At 42.2% G+C, this 23,010-nt stretch overlaps 1 protein-coding gene across 1 annotated transcript in view; it reads right to left on the bottom strand.

Moving 5' to 3' along the window:
- LOC147689009 (uncharacterized) overlaps positions 1-906 on the bottom strand; it is a 32,464-nt gene extending 31,558 nt beyond the window's left edge. Inside the window, exon 1 of the mRNA XM_086939854.1 lies at positions 768-906. Within this exon, the coding sequence (XP_086795980.1) occupies positions 768-906 (139 nt within the window). The remainder of the gene's footprint in view (positions 1-767) is intronic.
- Between the last annotated feature and the right edge of the window lie 22,104 nt (positions 907-23,010).

Here is a 23,010-nt window from a genome sequence, read left to right as displayed (position 1 = left end):
TGCTGGTTCACCCGTGTCATTTCAGAAGGATGGTGGTTGTCTCAAGCTTGCTGATTCCATGCTGGGATAATTAATGGGTCCATTTATGGATAGGAGAAGAGTTTTGTGTAACAACCTATAACATAGGCCTAAAAAAGTAATTCCCTTTTTTATGGCAGAGAAAAGGATATATCCTTACACATAAATGAATAGAAAATTCTGAAGATCTGTGAGAGTGGAGTACGAATAACAGAGTATGGAGTGCACCACCCACCTAATCGAAGAGGTGCAGTCCCTTTTGTTGAAAGATGAAAGATAGGATTGGCATAAATGTATATTTATTTTCAGTGCTCATATACACTGTCAGCCATGAATAACCTCTCCTTCAATAATGTATGGGCACGAGGGAGTAACATAGCAGCATCAGCATGGCACTGCTTCGATGATGTGCAGGATGGAAAAGATTGTCTGCAATTCACTTCAGCAATGTCCAAATGAATGAGAATAGCCTTTCCTCCAGTGTGTATATTCTGATGGTTAGTCAGCAGTATTCTTGCGTGGGTGAATGGCTTTAAGTCTTGCTATTCAATCCCCTCTCCTACAATATGTATTTACTGGAGATCAGAGTTTGGTGTGATCCGGTGGAGACTGATCAACTGTTCTCTTGCTGAGGTGAATGGCTCGCATCATCTCCAGGCAATTTTGCAGTATTCACTAACATGGTACTTAGCAAAATGGACAGTTTTCAAAGTAGAATGGTAATGTTATTATTGTGTATAACATCTCACCAGCTTTATTTGTGAACTGAAATGAGAAGTCTTCAACAATAATATGAGAAAATTGTAGTACTGGCAGCTGCTCGGTCAGGATACCCACAGGGGTGGTGGTGTTGTTCTGCCTCTGACACAGCTCAATGATGGTTGCCATTCTTATAATTAAGACAACTGAAGAGTAGAATAATCTTGCTTAATTGACCATATCACCACCTCACAACACAGCTGAGTGGCAATTGTCAAATCCTATAAAAGGGGGTATTATGATGTCGGTTGGAGTTGCCACCGACTGACACCGTCTTGGTCTCAGGACTGACCGACCTGCTTACGATGCGACCGAACACAGTTCAGTCGGATTCTCACTTTTCTCTATGGGACATTGTGTTACGGCAGTAAACAGGCCATAATACATGCTCCTATGGAGAAATGGGGGGCGGTGTAAAACCCTGCACCCTGTGGCAGGCCCCCATGGTGCCTGCCAAATAGTGCAGGGATTTACAGGGGGGCACTCTAGGTACCACCCAACCAACAGTCATAGGCTGTAGAGGCAAGGGGGGCTTGCTAGAAGCCCCAAATTCACTTTCTGACAGCCTTACTGTGTCAGAAAGGCCAGCAAAGGTAGACTGTGGGAAACCGACATCGTAATCCTGACAGCGAAAAAGCTGTCCATTGGGGATTACACTGTGGTTCCGACCAACCGGAAGACTCCGAGAGCTGGTTGGACGGTTTACGTTCCCATCAGTGACCTCGATCATAATCGGGCGGTCGGACCTCAAACCGTGGTCGGAATGCTTCTGACTAGCGGTCGGAGGCTTTCCGACCGACATTGTTATTGGACCCTAAATGTTCTGAGGTAGCCAGTACTAGGTTTTTGGGAAAAAGGGGGGGGAAGATACCAATCCCAACAAAAGTTTAGTATGGTATTGAAAAAGACACTAGTGAGGTAGATAAATGACATTTTATGGAAATAAAATATTCTTGAGCTATTGTTATGTATAGAGTTTGCAAGATAGAATGTTTTTCTGTTTAAGTCAGAAATGTATTTGCAAGTTAAAGGTGTAGCAATGGGGTGCAGCTTTGCTCCTCATATAGCACGCACATTTATAAGTATGCTAATTTATAGAATGATCACATTAAGCACTGGTATAGATACATTGATGATGTGATCCCTATCTGGCAGGATCCCAAGAAGCTTTCAATGAGTTTCATATTTATCTTAACCATTGTTCTAATGAGATAACATTCAATATGAACTTTGACAAAAAGAAACTGTTTTTTAGACCTCTGAATTATGAGCAATGATGGACATCTATCAGTCAGTGTGTATACCAACCCCACCAACAAGAATACATTATTGCATTTTTCAAGCATACACATTATCCATGCACATTCAAAGAAACCTACCCTACAAGCAATTCCTGTGTATTTGCACTAATCGTCCTTGTTGGAGGGATTTCTTTGAAAATGCCAACACACAATACAACAGATTGATAGGTAGAGAATACCCAAAGAAACAGGAGAAGTCCTCTCTCAAAACAGCATGGTATATATCAGGAGGGTCTCTTCGCCTTAAAGCAAAAAAAAAAGAAAAAAAGCGACTTTGATGTGTGGCAAATCTTCCAGTTCCTGTGCCAACAACATTAAAAAGATTATACAGAAGAACTGGAAACTGCTACACAATTTCAAATTTACTATATCACTATTTCCCTTTAAAAAGTGTCAGAATATTCTTACATTTCTGGTACAAGGCACCAGATGACCTAATAAAACTAAATCTGATTTAACTTTCCTGCTATCTTTACCACCGATTCAAGGGAACTTCATGTGGCACACTTGCACACCAACTACATCAAGGAAGTGCCCATCAATGGGGTTTCAGTAAAACAATATGTTTCGTCAATGAGCAATGTTTTTAAATTTGTATTCATTGTATTACATGCCCCTGCAATTTTCATTACATAGGCCACAGAAAGTAAAGAAGAGTATTGTTCAGCATCGGTCTCGGTTACAATGTAAAATACAAGGGGTCCCATCAGTGTCACACTTCAGAGAGAACAAACTTAGGGGGTCATTATCTTGGTGGGCGGATCACGACTGCCGGCTCGGCGTTGGGGATCCGTCAGCCATCCCCACTTGTTTTACCCCGCCATATTATTATGGCAGGGGTATCGCGGCACACGGAAAGACCGTTTGCCACTTTTCTGCCGGTCGGCAATCGTTACAATTGCCGGCCGGGCGGACTGGGACCTTAATATGGTGGCGGCGCCTAGCAGGCACCACCATCCATATTAGGATGTGTGTTTGCAAAGGCCTTTCCATGCCGGCAATGCCACCATGGAAAGATTGGCGGGGAATAGCTTTGGGGGCCTGTTGCAGGCCCCCAGGGGGTGGGGAGCTGCACTAGCACATTGGCATGTATAAGGTGCGGTGCCTGCCACATTGTCGATGACAATGCACAACATGCCATTTTGGCATTGCAGCGGTTGCTGCTCACAGTAGCTCGTGCCGCAATATCAAGATCAGTGAATGCGACCGCCAGGGTGGCGGCTGCATCCTAATCATCTGGCAGACAGTCCCAGCACCACTAGGGTGGCGGGAGGAAAAAAGTCGGGCCATCATCCTAATAACCCCCTTAGTGTGGATAATATCGCATTGACAATGCAAGCAGGTGGCTCAATTGAAACTCATTTGGCATTATCTGTGACTGGAGATGAGTGTCTGAAAGGTTTCAGGGCTCTGTCCATCATCTCTTTCTGTTTGCTTTGTTCAGCCTACATTGGCAGGGTGTGCCCAGATGTAGGTCCCTTTCTCACTTTAACACTGAATGCAAGCTAGCCTGACTGATGAGGGATGTTACCCCGAAACCGGTCCCATGATGCTTGTTCCTGGTCCAAGGACCTGGCTTGGCAGATCGGGCTGGACTGTTCCCATGAGGAACAGGGACTAGACCAATTTACATATGGCTAGGTCTGAATTGAGGTGGCGACGTGAGCTAAAGAACAATGATGGATTCAACACAGATCTGTGACTGGGGGTGAGTGTCTTGAAAAGTTTTAGCGTTCCGGCCATCATCTCCTTGTGTTTGCCATGGTGTGAAGATAAACTTATTGAGAAATAATTTGCAATGGCTCATATACGTCTTAATGACTTTGATGGATTATTTGTCCTGATGAGAAGATAAGTGCTTTACCATCCATCAGAAATGTATTTGGACAAAATATTGAGTTGTAAAGGGCAAGAGACAGAAATATGGAAAAAAAATCATATAAAAATATTGTGGTGCAGAAATATCGTAATCAAGAATATCGATTTTTCAAAGTAAATAATATCATTGATAAAAATGTCCTTGTTGTTAATAATATTTTCATTCACATCATTGTAAATAATATTGTGTTTTAATTATCCTAATGTGTTTAGTTCATAAATTAATTGCATGTGTTTTTATGGTTGTCTAATTGTTAATAATAATTTTGAATATAATCTGGAATTTCAAGTGATATATCATTTTTAACTTAATTTCTAACAGTAATTTATAGTGCTTTAGTGGGTAGTTAGGTTTGTAGGGGTACAAGGTGGGAGATTAATTAAGTAATAATCATTTCCCAATTGATTATAAATTATTAATAATTTAATTGATGATTAAATATGTAAATTGTGTAATTATATTTTCGTTTTTTAAGTATGGGTTGCTGTGTATGTAGGGGGATGTGGTGGGAAGTTAGGAATTAATTATTTATTTAATAATAATTATTTAATTGATAATTATGTACATTATGTAATATTTGTTTTAATTATATTTTAGTAGCAGGTTTTTATATTTGTCGTGGTATAGAGTAGGACAGTTATTCAGTAATAATTATTTAACAAATTGTTATTAATAAATTCATTAGCTAAATGATGAGCAATTATGTAAATTGTGTTATGCTTATTTATTTTAGTTAAGTTTTAAGCACGGGCTGCTAGGTTTGTAGGAGTATTGTGTGGGAAGTTTATTAAGTAATAGATACATATAAAAATAAATGATCATTCATTATTACATTGTTTATTAATCATGTCGTTTCATTGTTTTTTAGTTTTTATATATATACAGTTTTGGGGTTAATTATTAATGTGCAGATTAAGAGTTTTATATTTGTTCTTAATTAATATGAGTAATGCAAATATGTGTTCGAAGTGAAGTACCTTACCTACTGTTGCTTAGATTGGAGTAGGAATAGTAAATGTAACCGTTCCGCTGTCCAACTCTGTTCCTACTGTCACAAAGACTGGATTCGTACTAGTAAATGTAAACCCTCCAAAGTCCAATGCTTGCCCTACTGTTTCACAGACTGGAGGGCAATAGTAAATGTAATCCCACTGAAGTCCAAAGCTTCCCTACTGTTGGTTAGACTGGAGTGGGAATAGTAGGTTTAACCCCTCCAAAGTCCAACGCTTTCCCTATTGTTGCTTAGACTGGAGTGAGAATGCTAAATGTAACCCCTCTAAAGTCTAACTCTTTCCTTACTGTTGCACAGATTGGATTGGGAATACTAAATCTTACTCCTACAAATTCCAATGCTTTCCCTACTGCTGCACAGACTGGAGAGAGAAAATCTGCTAAGGCATATGCAAAGGCTGGAGCCTTTGCACCTGACACTTGGGAACCCCCCCCTTTCCTGATGGATGCCATATCTGGAGCTACAACAGGAAATGGCCGCTGTGTATGATAGGCCCAAGCGGTACAGCTACTATCAGCCTCTCAGGTGACAGGCCACTATCATTGAACGGTCAGGAGGTACTGCAGCATTTCGTACGGCATGAGCACACCACAACAAGAGGCACGACACAGGGAGAAGAGAGCAAGACAACATCTGGCCTGCAGTGACAATCAGTAGTCGGGGAGGACAGCAGGACCCCCAAGATACCACAGCACCAGTTAATTCAGAAATAATACAGGTGGGGAGAGGGGGCTGGCCCCAGAGATAGAGGGCTAGAGCACAGCACAGGTGGACAGCAATGATCCACAAACTGAGCAGACAACTAGCAGGCATAAACTGTGGACCATGCCAGACACCACAACCGGAGCTGTAAGAAAATATGGAGGTGGTGAATGCTAGGCCCAAGCGGAACTAATACGATCGTCCCCTAATGGAAAGGGCCACCATCTTTGAAAAATCGGAAGACACTGAAGCTGTTGTAGGGCACAAGCACACCACAACAAGAGGCCATGGCACATGGGGAAGAGAGCAAGAGAACCTCTGGCCTGCAGTGACAGACAGTGCGCCTGTAAGGGGACAGCGAGCCCCACACCTCAAGAGATCACAGCCCAAGGTAATTCAGAAATAATACAGGGAGAGGGAGCGAACCCCAGAGGTAAAGGACTGGGGTAAAGCAGAGGTGGACAGCAGCGATCTGCACATTGAGCAGACAAATTGCAGGCATAAACCGTAGACCCTGCCAACTGGAGCTAGACTTGGGGACTGTAAGCATACACAAGCACTGAGGCATCAATAGGTCCTGGAAAACAAATATCATACACCAAAATGGGTAAACTGAAAGCAGACAACCGAAACTGACTTTCAAACCCCATAAATTGGTCAGACAGCAGAGGCACAAGCGTAACCTAGGAAGGATTGACAGGGCGGAAACTAATCAACCATTGGAAGAGGAAGACATAAAATCGCTGTTGGTAACAATGAAACACAGCCTAACCTCGATAGAGTCCAAAATGGACTCTATGTGTACATGCATGGACTTTATCACACAAAAATTGGAGAAGTAAGATGGAAGGTTGGGGAAGCAGAGCACAGAATCTCAGAACTTGAAGACACCACGTCCCAAAGCAGGGAACAAACAAAAGAAATGGATCGTCTTCTGAAAATAATAGCAGCCTAGAACAAAGACCTGGAGGCCTGGTCCTGAGACACAACATAAGAATCCTGGGAATTCCCAAATCTGCTAATAAAGGGAAGATGAAGGAGTTCGTGGAGCGCTTTCTATTCTCCAGTTTTAGGAGGGCTGCCTTCTCCCTGTTGCATGTAGTGGAACAGGCACAATGCACACTGGAGGCTCGGCCCCATGCAGGGACCCCCAGACCGATAGTGGCTAGACTACTCAACTATGTGGATCGCGACACAGCACTATGCAAAGCTAGGGAGTAACAATCACTGACATTTGAGGGGTACAGCATCACACTATATCCAGACTTCACAATCGCAGTCGGGCAAGCCAGGAAGAAATTTCATTTGGCAAAGAAAAAGTTACAACAGGGCAACATCACATATGCGATGTTATTCCCGGCGCGATTACGGAATATGTATCCAATTAAACAGCATTTCTACATGACTCCACAGCAAGTGATGGAGTTCATCAAACAACTGCCTAAAAGTCCTCACCGAAAGGAAAACTCACCATCCAGAAGCATATCAGTCTCCCCAACATCAGAGCTGGAGTGAAGAGTACGCAAAGCAGAGGATAGACAATCAGAATGCCCAGAGACAGCAGGATAATGCATTAGACATCAAGATAAAGCTGCATTGATGCTACTCGACAACTGCCTTTGCCCCCTAGTAGATACCCCCCACCAGGAATTCTCTCCTCTTAATTAATGAACTGATAAGTGTTTAGATTATTTTGAATTTCTTATCTCTCATTTGCTTTCTTTCCTTTTTCTGGAAGACTGTCACCCTGCACCTCTGCAGGGCATGTTTCTTTACTGTTCTACAACTAAACTCCCCAAACTTGTATGCATTCGGTGTCCTTGGACACTGCTCTAATTTCTCTGATGTTAAACCGGAATGTCTGTTAGCATTGGGTACAGTGGGGATTTCTGGGGGACGTGGGAGGGAGGGAGGGACTGTGTACGGGAAGGTTAGGGAAGCCAATGTCGGAGAGAGTGGAGAATCAGATTGCACAGCACATGTGGAGAAAACAGACAAGCGGATCACTGTGCACAACTAGACAACCAGAGTTGACATTTCGGGCAAAATGTTATCCCATCAGACTCAAACAAACTGGGAGCACATGGCAGATAATAATCAGCAACTGGGGTTAAATCTCTTAACATGGAACATCAGGGGGCGGGGGAATCCGCATAAAAGGTGGAATGTCCTTTCTTATCTAGACAGGCACGATATCCAAAAGGCTATGCTCCATGAAACACACACAGCACCAACTTTAACGCAAAACGTTGTTGGCACGATGGGCATCGTACAGGTACTTCACTTCTTACTCTTCCTACTTGAGAGGAACCTCCATCCTTATAAAAAAAGCACACCTTATATAGCAGTGGGCTCCCTAAGTGATCCAAATGGTAGGTATAAAGTGGCATGGGGGAGACAAGTATCTCACACAGTTATGCTGGTAAGCTGTTATGGCCCCAACACTGAGGACAGAGGGTTTTTCACTACACTATGTGGACTAATCATAAATATTGGGTCCACGCATGTTATCTGAGATGGAGACTTCAATCTTACTGACCAGCTTTGAACCACTCCCACCTTCAGCTGCATCATTATATGAAGGCCCAGTGCCACGTGCAGCAGATTATGGAAGTATATCAACTGACTGATGCATGGCGAACTGTTCACCCAACGGATAGGGAGGGGACATATCCCTCCACTGTGCATTCCAGCTCGTCCCGATTAGACTACTGGCTGGTGACTAGAGGACTCGGAATTTGGATAATGAATACGCAACACTTAGTGCACACATATTCAGACCACTCCCCGGTACTCATGCACATGTCTGATATATGTCCTGGCAACTTCCGAACACAGTCACTGCTTGATACAGTCTTTAGTGCGGAACTGCGGCAAGAGTTGGAGGAGTTTCTCAGATGCAATGTAGACTCTGTCCCTACACTGGCGACGGTATGGGAGGCAATGAAAGTAACTATACGGGGCGTCTTCATTGCAAAAGCCGAAGGCATACTGAGTGAATCAGACATACACTGGGGAAGCTGGAAAAGAGTATCCGCCATTTATAAAACAAATACGCCGTGACAAAAAAAAGGAAAGGTACAGGGCAAAATAAAGGAAATGCTCACTGAATATCAAGACGTGGCAGAAAGGGAATGCCTATTTTGCATAAAATATCAAAAGGCTATAAGATTTGGAACGTGGGGAACATCTGGGATAGGTGCTGGCAGACCTTACACGCACTCACCTGTTTTCCAACCATTTGGTAGAAATTAGTGATCGGACAGGACAACCCAAAAATGATAGAGGGGCGATCCTGCAAGCTTTATGAGACCACTTCTCCTTGCTATACTCCACTCAGAGATCTGTCCCTGTAACACACAGCGAGAAATCCTTGCAGAAGAGTTTGAGGTAGGTGAAATCTGAGCGGCTATTATGCAGCTGGGGTCAGGTAAGGCCTCAGGGTCAGACGGGCTCCCATTAGAGTTTTACAAAGCATACATAGAAACGTTGGCACCGATCCTAAAAGACTTATATGAGGAGGCACTACAGTTAGGCACACTCCCCCATTCCATGAGGAAAGCCCTGATCATTACCACCCCAAAGCCAGGCAAGCCACCCGATATTAGCGAGTCCTACAGGCAACTGTCTTAAAACAATTGTGCTGTAAACATACTAGCCAAACTGCTGGCAAATCATCATAGTTTGTTAATGGACGGTTTGGTACGTCCAGATCAAGCTGGATTAATCTCGGGCCGAGCCACCTCACACCTATGAACAGTATTCTCGATAATGCAATACATATACCCAGAGATATGCGCTGTGACGGTCTCCCTGGATGCCACAAAACCTTTTGACTCACTGGAGTGGGATTTTGTTCATATCAGTACTGCAACATATGGGCTTCCCCTTGCAATTCAAAGAGTGGGTGTGACTATTGTACCACAAACTGCTGGCAAAGCTGCTGATTAATGGAGCTCACTCCCTGCTTTTGCCATTACTTGAGGAACCAGGCAGGGCTGTCCCCTTTCACCTCCTTCTCTTCACTCTTGCGGTGGAGCCGTTGGCGGCAGTGCTTATACAACCGACATCGGGCGTACACGCTTAGATACCTCTCCAGACATGTGATAGTGTCAGTATATGCAGACAACATCACACTATATATCAGAGAGCTGCAGATTAGTCTGAATGCAATACTGCAGGAGTTTATTAGGTTTGGAGAACACTCAGGTGTAAATATCAATTAGGAAACATCCCAGATATTCCTGCTCACCACTTACAACCCCCCATGTCCCTGAATACCCATTAAGATGGTGTGAAACAGAACCTAAATATCTGGGCATAGTGATCACCAGAGATAGGGAAGAACTGTTGAGAGCAAACTATGATCGAGCATTGACCTCACCCAATGGATAGCTATGCCCCTATCAATGGCAGGGCGCATAGCACGTATAAAATGGTAATCCTACCTAGGCTGCTATATCTATTCATAAACATCCCTCACACACTGGGACACACATTTGTCTGAAGCATAAGAACTCAGCTTGTTTGTCTTGTTTGGGGAGAAAAACAACCTCGAACCCGCTGGGACACTCTTACACTACTTTCGCAAAGGGGGGTTTGAAGCACCAGATCTGGAACTATATTATCTAAGCGCACAGGCACACTAGGCGGCCTATTGGTATCACCCGCCACCTTTCATGCCACATATTGCAGTGAACAGGGATACATGACATCCATACCACCGATGGGGGAAACATCCGTTACAACGCGGATGTTTCAACGCGGTGCTGTTACGACGCGTCCGTAACAACGCAAGTCGTTACCACGACTTGCGCTGGAGGGCGCTAGAAGATTAAAAATAGTAAATTTACTATTCCAACACCTTCCCTAGTGTCCACGGGGACTGGTGTTAGAATAGTAAATTATACTATTCAATATCCGCGCCCCCAACGCAAGTCGTGGTAACGACTTGCGTTGTAAGGGACGCTTTGTAACAGCACGCGTTGTGACGGTACGCGTTGCACCGTCACCCATCCACTGATGGGCTTCCTCTGCATTAATAGAGGGACAGCTGAAGGAGGAGACTCTATGGTATTACATACAAATGCAGCTTGGGAAAGCATTGCAAACCATATACATGCCCCTATGATATACTCCTCTGCACTGTTCCAGTAACTCCTGAAAAAATCTGCCGCAATATGCTACATCGCTATGACATCCATACCTGGAGGAGTTTATACACAGAGGGATGCTTTCATAACAAGCAGAAGTTATTTGCCAAGAACCCATCTTTGCCTGTAGAGATATTTCTTTACATTAGACTATTACAGGATGTAAAAAATGCCCCCCCCCAGAGTTCATTGTAGAACCGCTTACACTATCACCGCTACACAATATGCTCCAAGCATGTAGCACATTGCACGCAGTGGAACGACTTTATCAGGACATTCTCATGGCAGCTCAAGAGAGGTATGAGAAACAGAAGTAGGTGCCCAAATAGAGGATACACAGTGGACATACTGTTGCCAGCAGAATGAGAAAATAACGGCCAGCAGTAGACTACAAATTACTTACTTTATGTTTCTGCATAGGTTGTACCATATCCTGGCAAGGCTACATCGGTACAACTTGAGAAACACTGGTAAGTGCGATAGATGTGGGGAGGAGGGGCAGATTTCCTACACCTGGCCTAGGCATGCAGACCAATCTATAAATACTGGGGAGAGGTTGGGGAGGTGGATGGCGGATGAGCATATAAGCCTTACTCAAATCATTGCTCTACTCTGTCACACTGAACATGTAGAAGCACCGGTGAGGTGCCTAGTAGCCCTTGGATTACTGTTAGCCAAACGCAAGGTTGCGTGTAGATAGGGACGAGGAAGAGCTCCTAAATTCAAGGAATGCCTTCAGGATCTAATTTACTGTCAGGAACAAATTACACATATGTAGAACTCTTGCCAGTGACATCCAGACTGAAGGATATCTAAGATACCCTAAAGGCTTACTTAATCAATGCCCCGCACGGTACAAACAAGAGTTAAGCCTCCACCTCCTACACCGGTATGACAACATGAATGACAAGCTTCTTGCAGATCTCACTCTTTTTTTAGTAACAATCAATCATGTAAGGAGCAGCATGTTGGGACTGAGAAGCAGACCGGGGAAGGGAAAGCAGCGCTCTTCCAGGGGTTATATCTCAATGCAAGATCTATCCCGATGCATGTGGCAGAAATCTGGAACTTATTAGATGACACCAAACCAGATATGTGTCTCTTCATTGAGACCTAGCTGCACAAGGATGCCACGCCGGTATTGGCAATGGCTTTCCCGGCAGAATACTCTGTTGCCCATTTGGATAGAATAGGAAAGAGGGGCGGAGGTCTAGCTATTTCCACGTGTCCTTCTTACTATATTAGGACCTTGGTTACTGTCTCCTCCCCCAAATTAGAGCTGTTGATCTTTAGGGTGGAGCGATCCCAAGTGACAGAGTGGGCAGGAGCCTTAACTTTCCACCCGCCAGGGGGAAATAAGAAAGAGTTCTGTACTATGTTATTAGAAAGATTGGCCCCATATACTTTGCACTCGGACAAGTTCCTACTGGTAGGGGACTTTAAACACCATTTGGAGGTGCTCTCCAATGCAGAGTCTGTCAGCTTAGTGACAGCCACCGAGTCACTCGATCTCTCTTCAGGAGTTGTTAGTCCCACACATCTGGGAATTAGTAGTAGAGCCCCCTCAGATGTTAGGCTGAACTGACCATTCGTCACTAAGCTTTTCCTGGGCACTTACTAAACCATCCGCCCACCTGGAAGTCCGTAAAGACTTTCGCAGACCCTGGAGAAAGGTGACATCCTCTGGCTTCAGTAAAACATACATTGCCCCTTCGTTCACGAACTCTGAAGATTGTGACACAGCCTTAGAGAAGTTTGAGTCTTCAATTATAGAGGCCCTAGACTCTATTGCACCACTTAAGAGGGTAACAATTCATGACAGGGCAGCCCAAGCCTCTTGGTATTCAGACACTCTCAAGAGAGAAAAAGGGTCTATGTTGGGCTAAGAAAAGGAAATGGAAGAAATTCAGATCTGAGTTAGATGAATCACTCTATTGATCGGCACACAGAGCCTATTTAAACAGCTGAAACGCAGCGATAAGAGCACATCTAGGCTCCCGTATCACGGAAGTGAAGACCTCATCGAGGGAGCTTTTTAAGATCCTGAAGGAGTTCACGAACCCGAGGGCCAATAACCTGCTTCCCCCAGCTACTCGGGAGTTATGTGAGGACTTATTCATAAGATTGACACAATCTATCACACCTTTGGGCCTGAGGAGGTAGATCATAACAAGGGAGCACCCCCTCAGGAAAATACCAGCCCTCCCAGCCTAGAATTTTTCCCAGATATCACGGGTGAGCAGGTGGGATCCTTATAAATTCTCGTGAAATCAGGATTGACGCTAGACCCTGTATCTCCCGCCTTCCTGTCAGAACTCACCCTGGTCCTAGCTGGTGTGCTTGCCGAAGTTTGCAACATCGCATTAGCTACAGCTATGTTTCCTCCAAAGTGGAAAAACGCACTGATTAAACAACTGCTTAAGAGGGCGCTAGCTGAACCGGACGATTTTCAAAACTAAAGACCGATCTCGCTCCTCCTTTGCTGTTCTAAGATAATGGAGACACTAATTAATCGGCAACTCTCTTGCTATCTGGAACATCTTAACTTATTGGACTCCTCCCAGTCTGGCTTCTGTGCTTCTTATAGCACTGACGCCGCATTGCTGGAGGTCACTGACACCATTAGGATGTCATTAGATAATGGGACCCCAGTGATGTTAGTCCTCCTTGACCTGTCAGCTGCCTTTAACACCATCTCTCATCGTATCCTTCTGGATAGGCTGCAAGAGATTGCTGTCAGTGGCATGGCCTTTAAATGGATCCAAAGCTATTTATCAGACAGAACACAATGTGTCCAGCTGGACTCCTTTGTGTCACAAACCACTTTGGTAGATAAAGGAGCCCCACAGGGGTCTATCTTGAGTCCCACCTTGTTTAATGTATATGTGGACCCCTGGCCGGAGTCATAAGAAGGTGTGGGTTTGAGGCTATATCGTATGTAGACCACACACAGCTGATAGCCCCTATTGAGGATGATACTGCAGCAACCAAACTAAAGTTTAAAAATTGTATGTCCAATATACCTAGATGGATGAGAAAGAACTTTCTTGAGCTCAATTCCACCAAAACGGAGATACTGCTGTTCGGTAAAGCTGAGGAACTGTGGACCCCAGATTGGTGGCCATCTGAACTAGGAGAGGCCCCCTGCCCAAAAAGTTGGGCCATGAATCTTGGCATTAGAATCGATAATAAATCATCTATGGAAGAACAGGTGAAGACATTGTCAGGCACCTGTTTTGGAACAATGCGGATGCTTTGAAAGATCTCATCCAGTCGCTCCTGGTCAGTAGGCTGGATTATGACAACTCTCTGCTGGTTGGAATAAGGGAAGACCTACAATCAAGACTTCAGGTGGTGCAAAACACGGCAGCTCTCCTGGCCCTCAATAAACCGGCCTGCACCCCTTCTCTACCACTCCTACGCCTACTACACTGGCTTCCTATTAGGAAACGAGATATTTTCAAGCTGTTATGTACGGTCTTTAAGTCTCTTCAGGAGAAGGGCCCAGCCTGCCTCAAGACGAAACTCGAACTGTATCGCCCCGTGCGTCAGTTGAGATCTAGTAATCACAATCTGCTCCGCACACTAAGAATTAGGAAGGTCCAAATGGGCGGTCGGGCCTTTTCTCACCTAGCCCTCAGTCACTGGAACAGTCTCCCTGAGGAGATTCGTGCCTGCACTGACCTGTCTCGATTTTACAAAACGCTTAAGACTTGGCTGTTTTAAGATTATACTGCTCAGTGGTTCTCTTCTTCTCAGGCACTGGGAGATCCCCCTGGGGTTGATTCGTCGCGCCCTACAAATGAGTAAATAAATAAACACTTGCCTAGAAAATTGTGAATGCCAGCAAGGGGAGGATGGGATAACTGGGCATGAGATACCTGAGCATGTAAACTATGCCAGAGATGTAATTGGAACAACAAAAGCTGTGTAACGTTGAACATGTAGATGTAGAGATGTGATAAATTGAAGATCTGTAAGTGTTGTGCTATCAAATAAGTTGAAGATCTGTAAGTGTTGTGCAATCAAATAAGATGTTGATCATGAAAAAGCAATAATAAAAATAATTTGAAAAAAAGGAAAGGGAGCAGAGTAGGAAAACCCTCACTGTCAAGCCTTGGTCTTGGGGTTTCCCTTGGAACTCACAAGGCCAAAAAAAGGATTTTTTTTCAAATTGCGGCAAAATTGTACCATTTGTAAAGTAGTGGGAAAAATTAAGAAAAAAACAAATGAGGGCTCCCATGCTTGCTTTTCAGTTAGCGCCCAGTGGGCCAAGTCCTGGGGGCAAAACATAAAAACTTATGAAAGCACCTTGGACTGCCACCTCACCTGGGCATTGCTTTTTATGTATGTGGGGGGTGCCCACGTGGAACCCTCTGCAACCTACTATAGGGAAATGTTTATAAAGTAACATGGGGGCCCATGCAGACCCCCTGCATCTCCAGGGATTGCCACCTCGCTGGGGCAGTTAAAAAATGTATGTGTGTGGAAACGCTGGGCCTGTCTGTGCCCCGGGCACTGCCGCCTCCCTGTGGCAAATTATGTCGAAAAAACGTGGAAGGACCTGTGTCGCCATTCCCTGCAGCCCCAGGGACTGCCACTTCCCAGGGCCAATTTATGTAAAATAAGGGGGGGGCGCATGTGTCTGTATGATTGGATATTGGATATGTGAGTGGCTGTATTGTTAGTGAGTAGAAGCATGAGTGGCTGTATATGTGAGTTAGTGGTTGGGTTAGTGGCTTTATGGTTGAGTGGATGTGTGACTGGCTCTATGGATCAGTGAGTAGGTGTGTGAATGTATGTATGGGTCAGTGAATGGGCATGTTAGTGGTTGGGTGGGAGTATGTGTATGAGATGTTGTATGGGGTTGTAAGTGGGTGTGTGGACGATGTCTTCAGTGATTCCATCAGTGATGTCATTTGAGATGTCATGAGTGATGTCATTTTAGATGTCATCAGTGATGTCACTGACCATGTCATGAGTGATGTAATATGTGAGGTCATGAGCAGTGCCTTGCTGGGACATACATTTTTGTTAAATGTCAGCCTAACTATACCGTCCCTGTAATCTTTTAGTGAACACACACATATATATACTATTCAGTAACCTTCCTAACAGCTCATACCATAACCAAATTGAGCAAATGAGCGCCAAAGAGGGGGATGCAAAGTCACATTTAAAAACGCTGGAGAAATGTATACGGAATGAAATGACTAAATGGTGGGAACAAAAGTCCCTAAAAAATATGAGGAGGTGGGACGGATCCCGAGAGGACTCCGTATCCTATTATCTCCGAGTTTCGACAACCCTAATCGGGACATGCTAACAGAATGGGCAGAAAATAACTTAACAGCATCAATGAATTTAGTAAAACTTTTGATAAAATATGCCCAAATTGATCGAGAAGAGTAATTGAAGCAAATGGAGAAAATCAATGAACAACTTGATAAACTTGAACAAACTGAATATATATCAAAAACCAGAAGAAAAATCCAAGAAAGAGTCAAACGACAGGAAGACAAGATTAAAATAAGAAAAGTACATAAATTTGCCCATGATAAAGAAGATTATGAGTTAGGCCAAATTTTTACATTTGCGTGTAGATACGAGAACGCAAAGAAAATGCGTTTCAACATTATGCCAAAAGTAACTGCCAATGTGACTGCAGAAACAAATGAGAGTGCAAGCAATCAGCTTCTGACCTCGATTCACTAACAAGCAATAATGAATCAGAAGATGGAAGAAACAATGCGTGCAGTACACTAGATGAAAGGAGCAAATTGAATCCAGCTGAAGAATTTGATTTTTTATCATTCAACAAACGTTACAACCTCGCCATCAAAAGAAACAAATAAATCACGAAAAAAACAAAAGGCGAAAAGTAAGGCGCAAGCTCAGATGCATCAAAACCCAGAAGAGCACAGTGGCGCAGGCGCTAGATGACAATACAATAGTTAATTTGTCTCCAATTACTTTGACTAAAGCTGAAACACAATTGCTGGCTCTCTGGCTCTCTTACTGTTGGGGGAACAATTTCAATTATTGGAAAACAAAAGTGGATATATTCAGCCATATACGTAAACTCAAACTTAAAACATTCTTCACGATAAAAGACGGAAACAATCAACAGAGACACACAGAAAGGAATGTGACTAAGTACAATACCATTGATATTAATCTTCAAGTGTCTGATGCACCTGTTACTTACTCTTCATGAACTAAGTAAGGAAACCTTTGACCACTACCGACGACTCCCTTCATCGTCTTTACTTCTAACGAGATACATATAGCTAGGAGCCCACTTGAATCCCTATACTGGGAATCGTTCCTCCCTGCCTTGCAGGCGCACCATGGAGGCTTGTTCTATTTGGAGGCTGACTTACTTCTTCACCTTATTTATGTAAAGATTAGTTCTCATCCGCCCGATACAGTGATCTTGGCTAGTCCATATACATTACCTTTACACCTTTTGCTACCCATTCAAGTGCTGACCAGGGAAGGTATTCTTTTATCTTCGGCCATCAGTAGATCATCTGGACCATTTATATCATTTTGAGACTGCTGTTACCCTTGAGCTCTGTAGAGCTGTCATTAATACCATTAAGTCGTTGTTCATTATAGGAAGATTTTGTTCCTCCTTCTACAATCTAAATTTATGTTCTGTGAGCTGCTACACCACATATCAGTTGGTCACATCATTGAATTCAGATGGTCCTTTCAAATATCTTCAAAAAAGTTTTCACCCTGAAGAAGGAACTGTGCAATTGTCTGCGTGTTCCGAAACGCGCGTAGGCGTTTTTTTGTTTAGTCTTTTGTGTATTGACATTGCATTGAATTATTGCATTATGTGTTTCTCTTGTGTTTGAATTATTGTTATTTATTGTATGTTTGTGTTTTCCATGTTATGTTCCCAATTTCACCTTTGGTTTTTTAACTATGGGCGGCTGCCTGTGCATTACTAGCATTATTTGGAAATCAGTTAGTAATTTTTAAATGTATATATATATATGTGATCATATTATCCTTTTGATACTAATAAAATATGAAAATATGAAACAATAAATATTGTGATGTTCTAAAATTTGCGGGACAACTACCTAGATGGTTGGGATGAATCACCAATAATAATATTCTCGTATGAGGAAGATTTTGTTGCTTTACTTAAGAAAGGAAACTACTGATGGGCAAGACAGCCACACGATCCAAGGTTCGACGCAGGAAAGATTGGAAACACTTAACATAATTCAGCGCAGCACAGGAAGGAGTCCGTTTAAGAGCAAACCTACTTTCTACCCTATGATGCCAAAGGACCCGATTAATATTTTTCACAAGAGAGTCACTGAAGACTTAAAAAAGGTATATTACAAAGTGAATCACGTGAAAAAACAACTACATTTCGCAATCAACAATATGCCAATTTAATTAAAAAGCTGAAAGAAAATCAAGAAATAGTAATTGATAAATCTGTAAAAGGCGGAAATATCGTCATCTGATCCCGCAAGGATTATATTCAAGAAGCATTACGTCAATTTAACAACACAACATCTTATGAAAAAACATCCATAACGGATTATAAGAAAGCCAAAGAATCCTTGATGAGAGACCTATTGGCATATAAAAGACAGGAGTTTGATTTCCAATCAAGATTATCAGTTCATGCACAACGAATTTCCTGTAATCCCCACCATGTATTTTAGTCCTAAAATACACAAGAAAGAGTCACCCATACCAGGCAGACCAATTATCTCTGCAATAAGGGGAGTTAGCAAAAATGTAAGTCGGTATGTGGGTTTTTACCTGCAGAATCATGTTCAGAAACTGCCCACATATGTGAAAGACACTGGTGACTTTCTCAACATATTGAACCAAGTTAATTGGAAGGAGGGATATCTACTTATGACATTGGATAAATAATCGCTTTATACAAGCATAGACCATCATGTAGGACTGTCAGCTGCAAAGCATTATTTGGACACTAAACCGTTAAACTATCATAGTCACAACATCATGATACTTGAATTGATAAAATGTTTAATAATTTTTTTCATGTTTGGTAAGGAATTGTACAAATAAAGAAGAGGAGTTGCTATGGGAGCCTGTTTCTCCCCAGTTATGCATGTTTGCATGTTGGCTGGTTGGAGGAACAGGCTCTAAGGGGAACTCATGCATCTGTTTTTAACACCTATGTAGCACATTGGTTCCGCTATATAGATGATGTCTTTATAGTATGGTAAGGGGATCAAAGGAGTGCAGAAACTTTCATTGCAGATATTAATGTCAACAGTGCAAACTTAAAATTGACATCGCACATAAGCCATCTAAAAGTAGATTTTTTGGATACTCCTGTTATGTAGCTGAAGGAAAGTTAGAAACAACACTGCACATAAAATCCACATCTGGTAACTCTATGCTACAGGCCATGAGTACTCACCCCAAGCATTTAATCACAAGCATTCCTTATGGTGAGCTACTAAGATTAAAAAGGATCTGTAGCACAGATGAAGAATTTTTCACGTGCACACCAGCCTCACTAAGAAGATTTAGACAAAGGGGATATAGTGAGAAAATTCTAACTGAAGCTAGCAAGAAAGCTAAATTGTGAACCAGAGAATCCCTGTTGCATCAAAAAGACTACAAAAACAACATGACACAGACATTAGCGTCAAATGTTCAGGACAATGCAAATGAGACCATTGCACCAAGACTAATTACAACTTATAGTTGACAAGTGAGGGCAATAGTTAACAAAACTTTGCCCATTTTACTGATGGATGGAGTGTTGGCACCCAATTTACCAACTACGCCAACACTCACTTTTAGACGTGCCAAATCTATGAAAACTGAGTTGGTTTAACCCCTTCCATGCTGATGACAGAACGGTTCCGTCATCAGCTACGGGTGAGCTGTGCTGATGACGGAACCGTTCCGTCATGAGCCCGTTAGAACCTTAGAACCCTCAGCACAGCGCGAAAATTCGCGCCGCGCTGAAGGGGTTAAAGTAGCCCGGAAACTGTTTCCAGTACCACATGGTGGAAACCAAAACAAGGGTTTTTTAAATGTTCATCATGTAGGGCTTGCAAATTCGGGGAATACACAACTAAGTACCCAGTAACATTCAGTCCTAGTACAAGACAAATAAGAGGTCACTACACTTGTCTTACCAAATTTGCGGTGTATGTTCTCACATGTACATGTGGTCTGGATTACATTGGCAGCACAAAGTTACAGGTGCATGTGTGTATTTTACAACATCCGCGTGCCATAGTCAATAAATGATACCAATTACCCTGTGGCTCGGCACTTTAAGACAGTGCATGACAATAACCTCAACTGTCTAAAATATTTTGTAGTTGGTGCTATACCTGCCCCACGATGCGGTAGTAATAGAGAGCTCATGCTAAGGAAACTTGAAACGTGGATAATTATGGAATTTGACAGCAAAGCCCCAATGGGTTTAAATTCCATGGAGGACCTCCACAATTTTTTATGACCAAGTTTCTGTTCTTTAGATTCATTTGGTAGCAAGTATACATACAATAGGACCAGCGGTAAAAATAGTACGCTTTTTTTTTAGAAAGAATACAAAGCTAGATAGGCAATAAGGAGATAATTACAGCCTCACTACATTTGTTTACATCACCATATGTTGATCAATTGATCATATACATAATTTTAATTACTAAAAATTGAAACCCCAAAAAGATTTTCTTAGATGTGTTTTATATATATTTATTGTAAATATATTTTTTAATGTACTCTATTAATACTGCACAATGTATAGCACTTTATGTTTGCATTATTTGCACATAGCTATGAGATACAATGCATTAGTCACTTAGCACTTTACTTGTAATGTTTGCACAAGGGTATTAGCCATTATGCATCAGCCACTTTAGGCGTGTTTGGGTATAAGGCAATATGCTTATGGCAATGACATGATGATTAGGACTAAAAGTAAATTAGAACATGGCATGTGGGAGTGAATAATTAACAACAGATTATCTTGAGAAATGTATAAACCATGACATATATTATATCATTAGATGTTGCATTCATGCAAATAGGTAATCAAGTTAAGATGATTCCCCGTTCATCATTAATAATGATGTTTTAAATTCTTAAATTTTTGTATTATGATTTTAACATCATTTGAAGGATTTTAATCTGAAGCAGTTATGCATTTATGCACTGAAATACATGTGTCCCAATATGTCCTGAGGTACATCAATTTAAAATGCTTTTTATTGTTATCTCTACTTTTATCTAGTTCTACCTCATATTTATAATACTGCCAGATGGCGCTATTTATATTATAAGACATCAATATGTGCTATTTCCATCAACAAACAATGCAAATGTGGTTTCAAAGTCTATTTTTTATATCTATGGGGGATCATGTGACACATAGGGGTGCTACAAAACAATTCACTGCAACGCATTTCCGCATGTGATTAAGATTAAGCCGCTTTGTCGGCCGAAGCACGTAATGACTAACTTCATGTGAGAAATAAAAATTATTCACGCTTACTTACAGAGGAGTTTGTGCTTTCTTCATCGCCACGTGGAGGTTGAGGATGGCAAAATAATCTATTTGAATATCGTACACCTAAGGTGGCAATTTTATTTCTTTTGCCCAAATTGCATAAAGATCCTATGAAACCCCCAGGGAGACCCATTGTTTGCTCAATGGGTTCCCTTTTGGAAAAAACATCACAATACATTGATTTCTTTTTACGCGCTTTTGTGGAGAGTTTGCCCTCCTACTTAAAAGACAGTAGGGATTTTCTCAATAAAATCAGAGACATCATCTGGGAAGAAGGCTTTTTTCTAATGACATTGGATGTATTTAGTCTTTATAGATCCATTAAGCATGTGAATGGTCTACAAGCTTGTAAACACTTTTTGAAATCCCGGTCCATCTCATTTCTGGAACATAATGAGATGCTCTTACAGATGATTAGTTTCTGTCTTAAAAATATCTTTTTTATCTTCAATGAGACTTTTTTAAAGCAGAAACAGGGCACAGCGATGGGCACCTGCTTTGCTCCAAGTTATGCCAACCTCTTCATGGGGTGGTGGGAGTGACAGGTGCCCCAGCTGTATGGCCAATACCACAGCCATGTTGTTTCGTGGCTGCAGTATATACATGATGTATTCATCATCTGGAAGGGGAGTCAGGAACAAGTGATTGATTTCATTGACATTCTTAATGACAATGAAATAATTCTGCAATTTGAAAGCAAAATAAGCAGTCCAAAATTGAATTCCTGGATTTAGAAATCAGAGTAGTTGACAACAAATTAACATCTAGCCTGTACCGCAAGGAAACAGTTGGCAACACTCTGATACATGCAGAAAGCAGTCATCCCAAAGCACTGATTCGCAGCATTCCATATGGGGAATTTCTCCGGGCGTTGAGAAATTGGAGCTGCGAAGCAGGCCTTGAAACAGAGATTTCAGGAGAGGGGATACAGTCCTAATTCTATCAAAGACGCATATACCAAAGCCGCCGAGTTCACCCAGAGTAAGTTGTTAACTCCTAAAGAAAGGGAAACAGGGGAGGATAAGAATGTTATCAGATATATCACTACTTTTAACTCAAAGTCTGTAAATGTACGTAAGTGTTTGAAAAAACATTGGAAAATCTTACACACTGAATCAACACTAGCGGAGGTGGTTAAAGATTCCCCTAATATAACATATAGGAAAGCCAATTCCTTGAAAGAGAGGCTATGTAAAAATGAGGTTGTACAACTGAAGTCTAATCTGAGAGATATCCAGGGATTTTATGTTTGCACGTCATGTAAAGTGTGCAAATATAGCTTGAATGTGAAAACTGTGTACTATCCCTTAATTGATTCTGAAATGAGCATTGAGAAACATCTAACATGCTTTTCTGACCACTGTATTTATGTTTTAGTATGCCCATGTGCCAAGAAGTATGTGGGCAGCACGATGTTTGCTGCTGCCAAAAAATGCATCCTTGAACACATGAGGGCACTACAAAACAAGGATAAGCTGTCCCCAATAGCACAACACTTTGAAGAAGTGCATAATAGCAATCAAAATCTATTACACTTCTTTGTGATTAATCGAGTACCACTATCAAGCAGGGGTGGTGATAGAATCCGTAAACTGTGCCAGCTAGAATCTAAGTATATCTTAGAATTAGATACAAAAATCCCT

This window comes from Lissotriton vulgaris, chromosome 10 (genome assembly GCF_964263255.1).
Source record: "Lissotriton vulgaris chromosome 10, aLisVul1.2, whole genome shotgun sequence".
Lineage (NCBI taxonomy): Eukaryota > Metazoa > Chordata > Amphibia > Caudata > Salamandridae > Lissotriton > Lissotriton vulgaris.
This window is presented reverse-complemented; position numbering and strand designations above follow the sequence as displayed.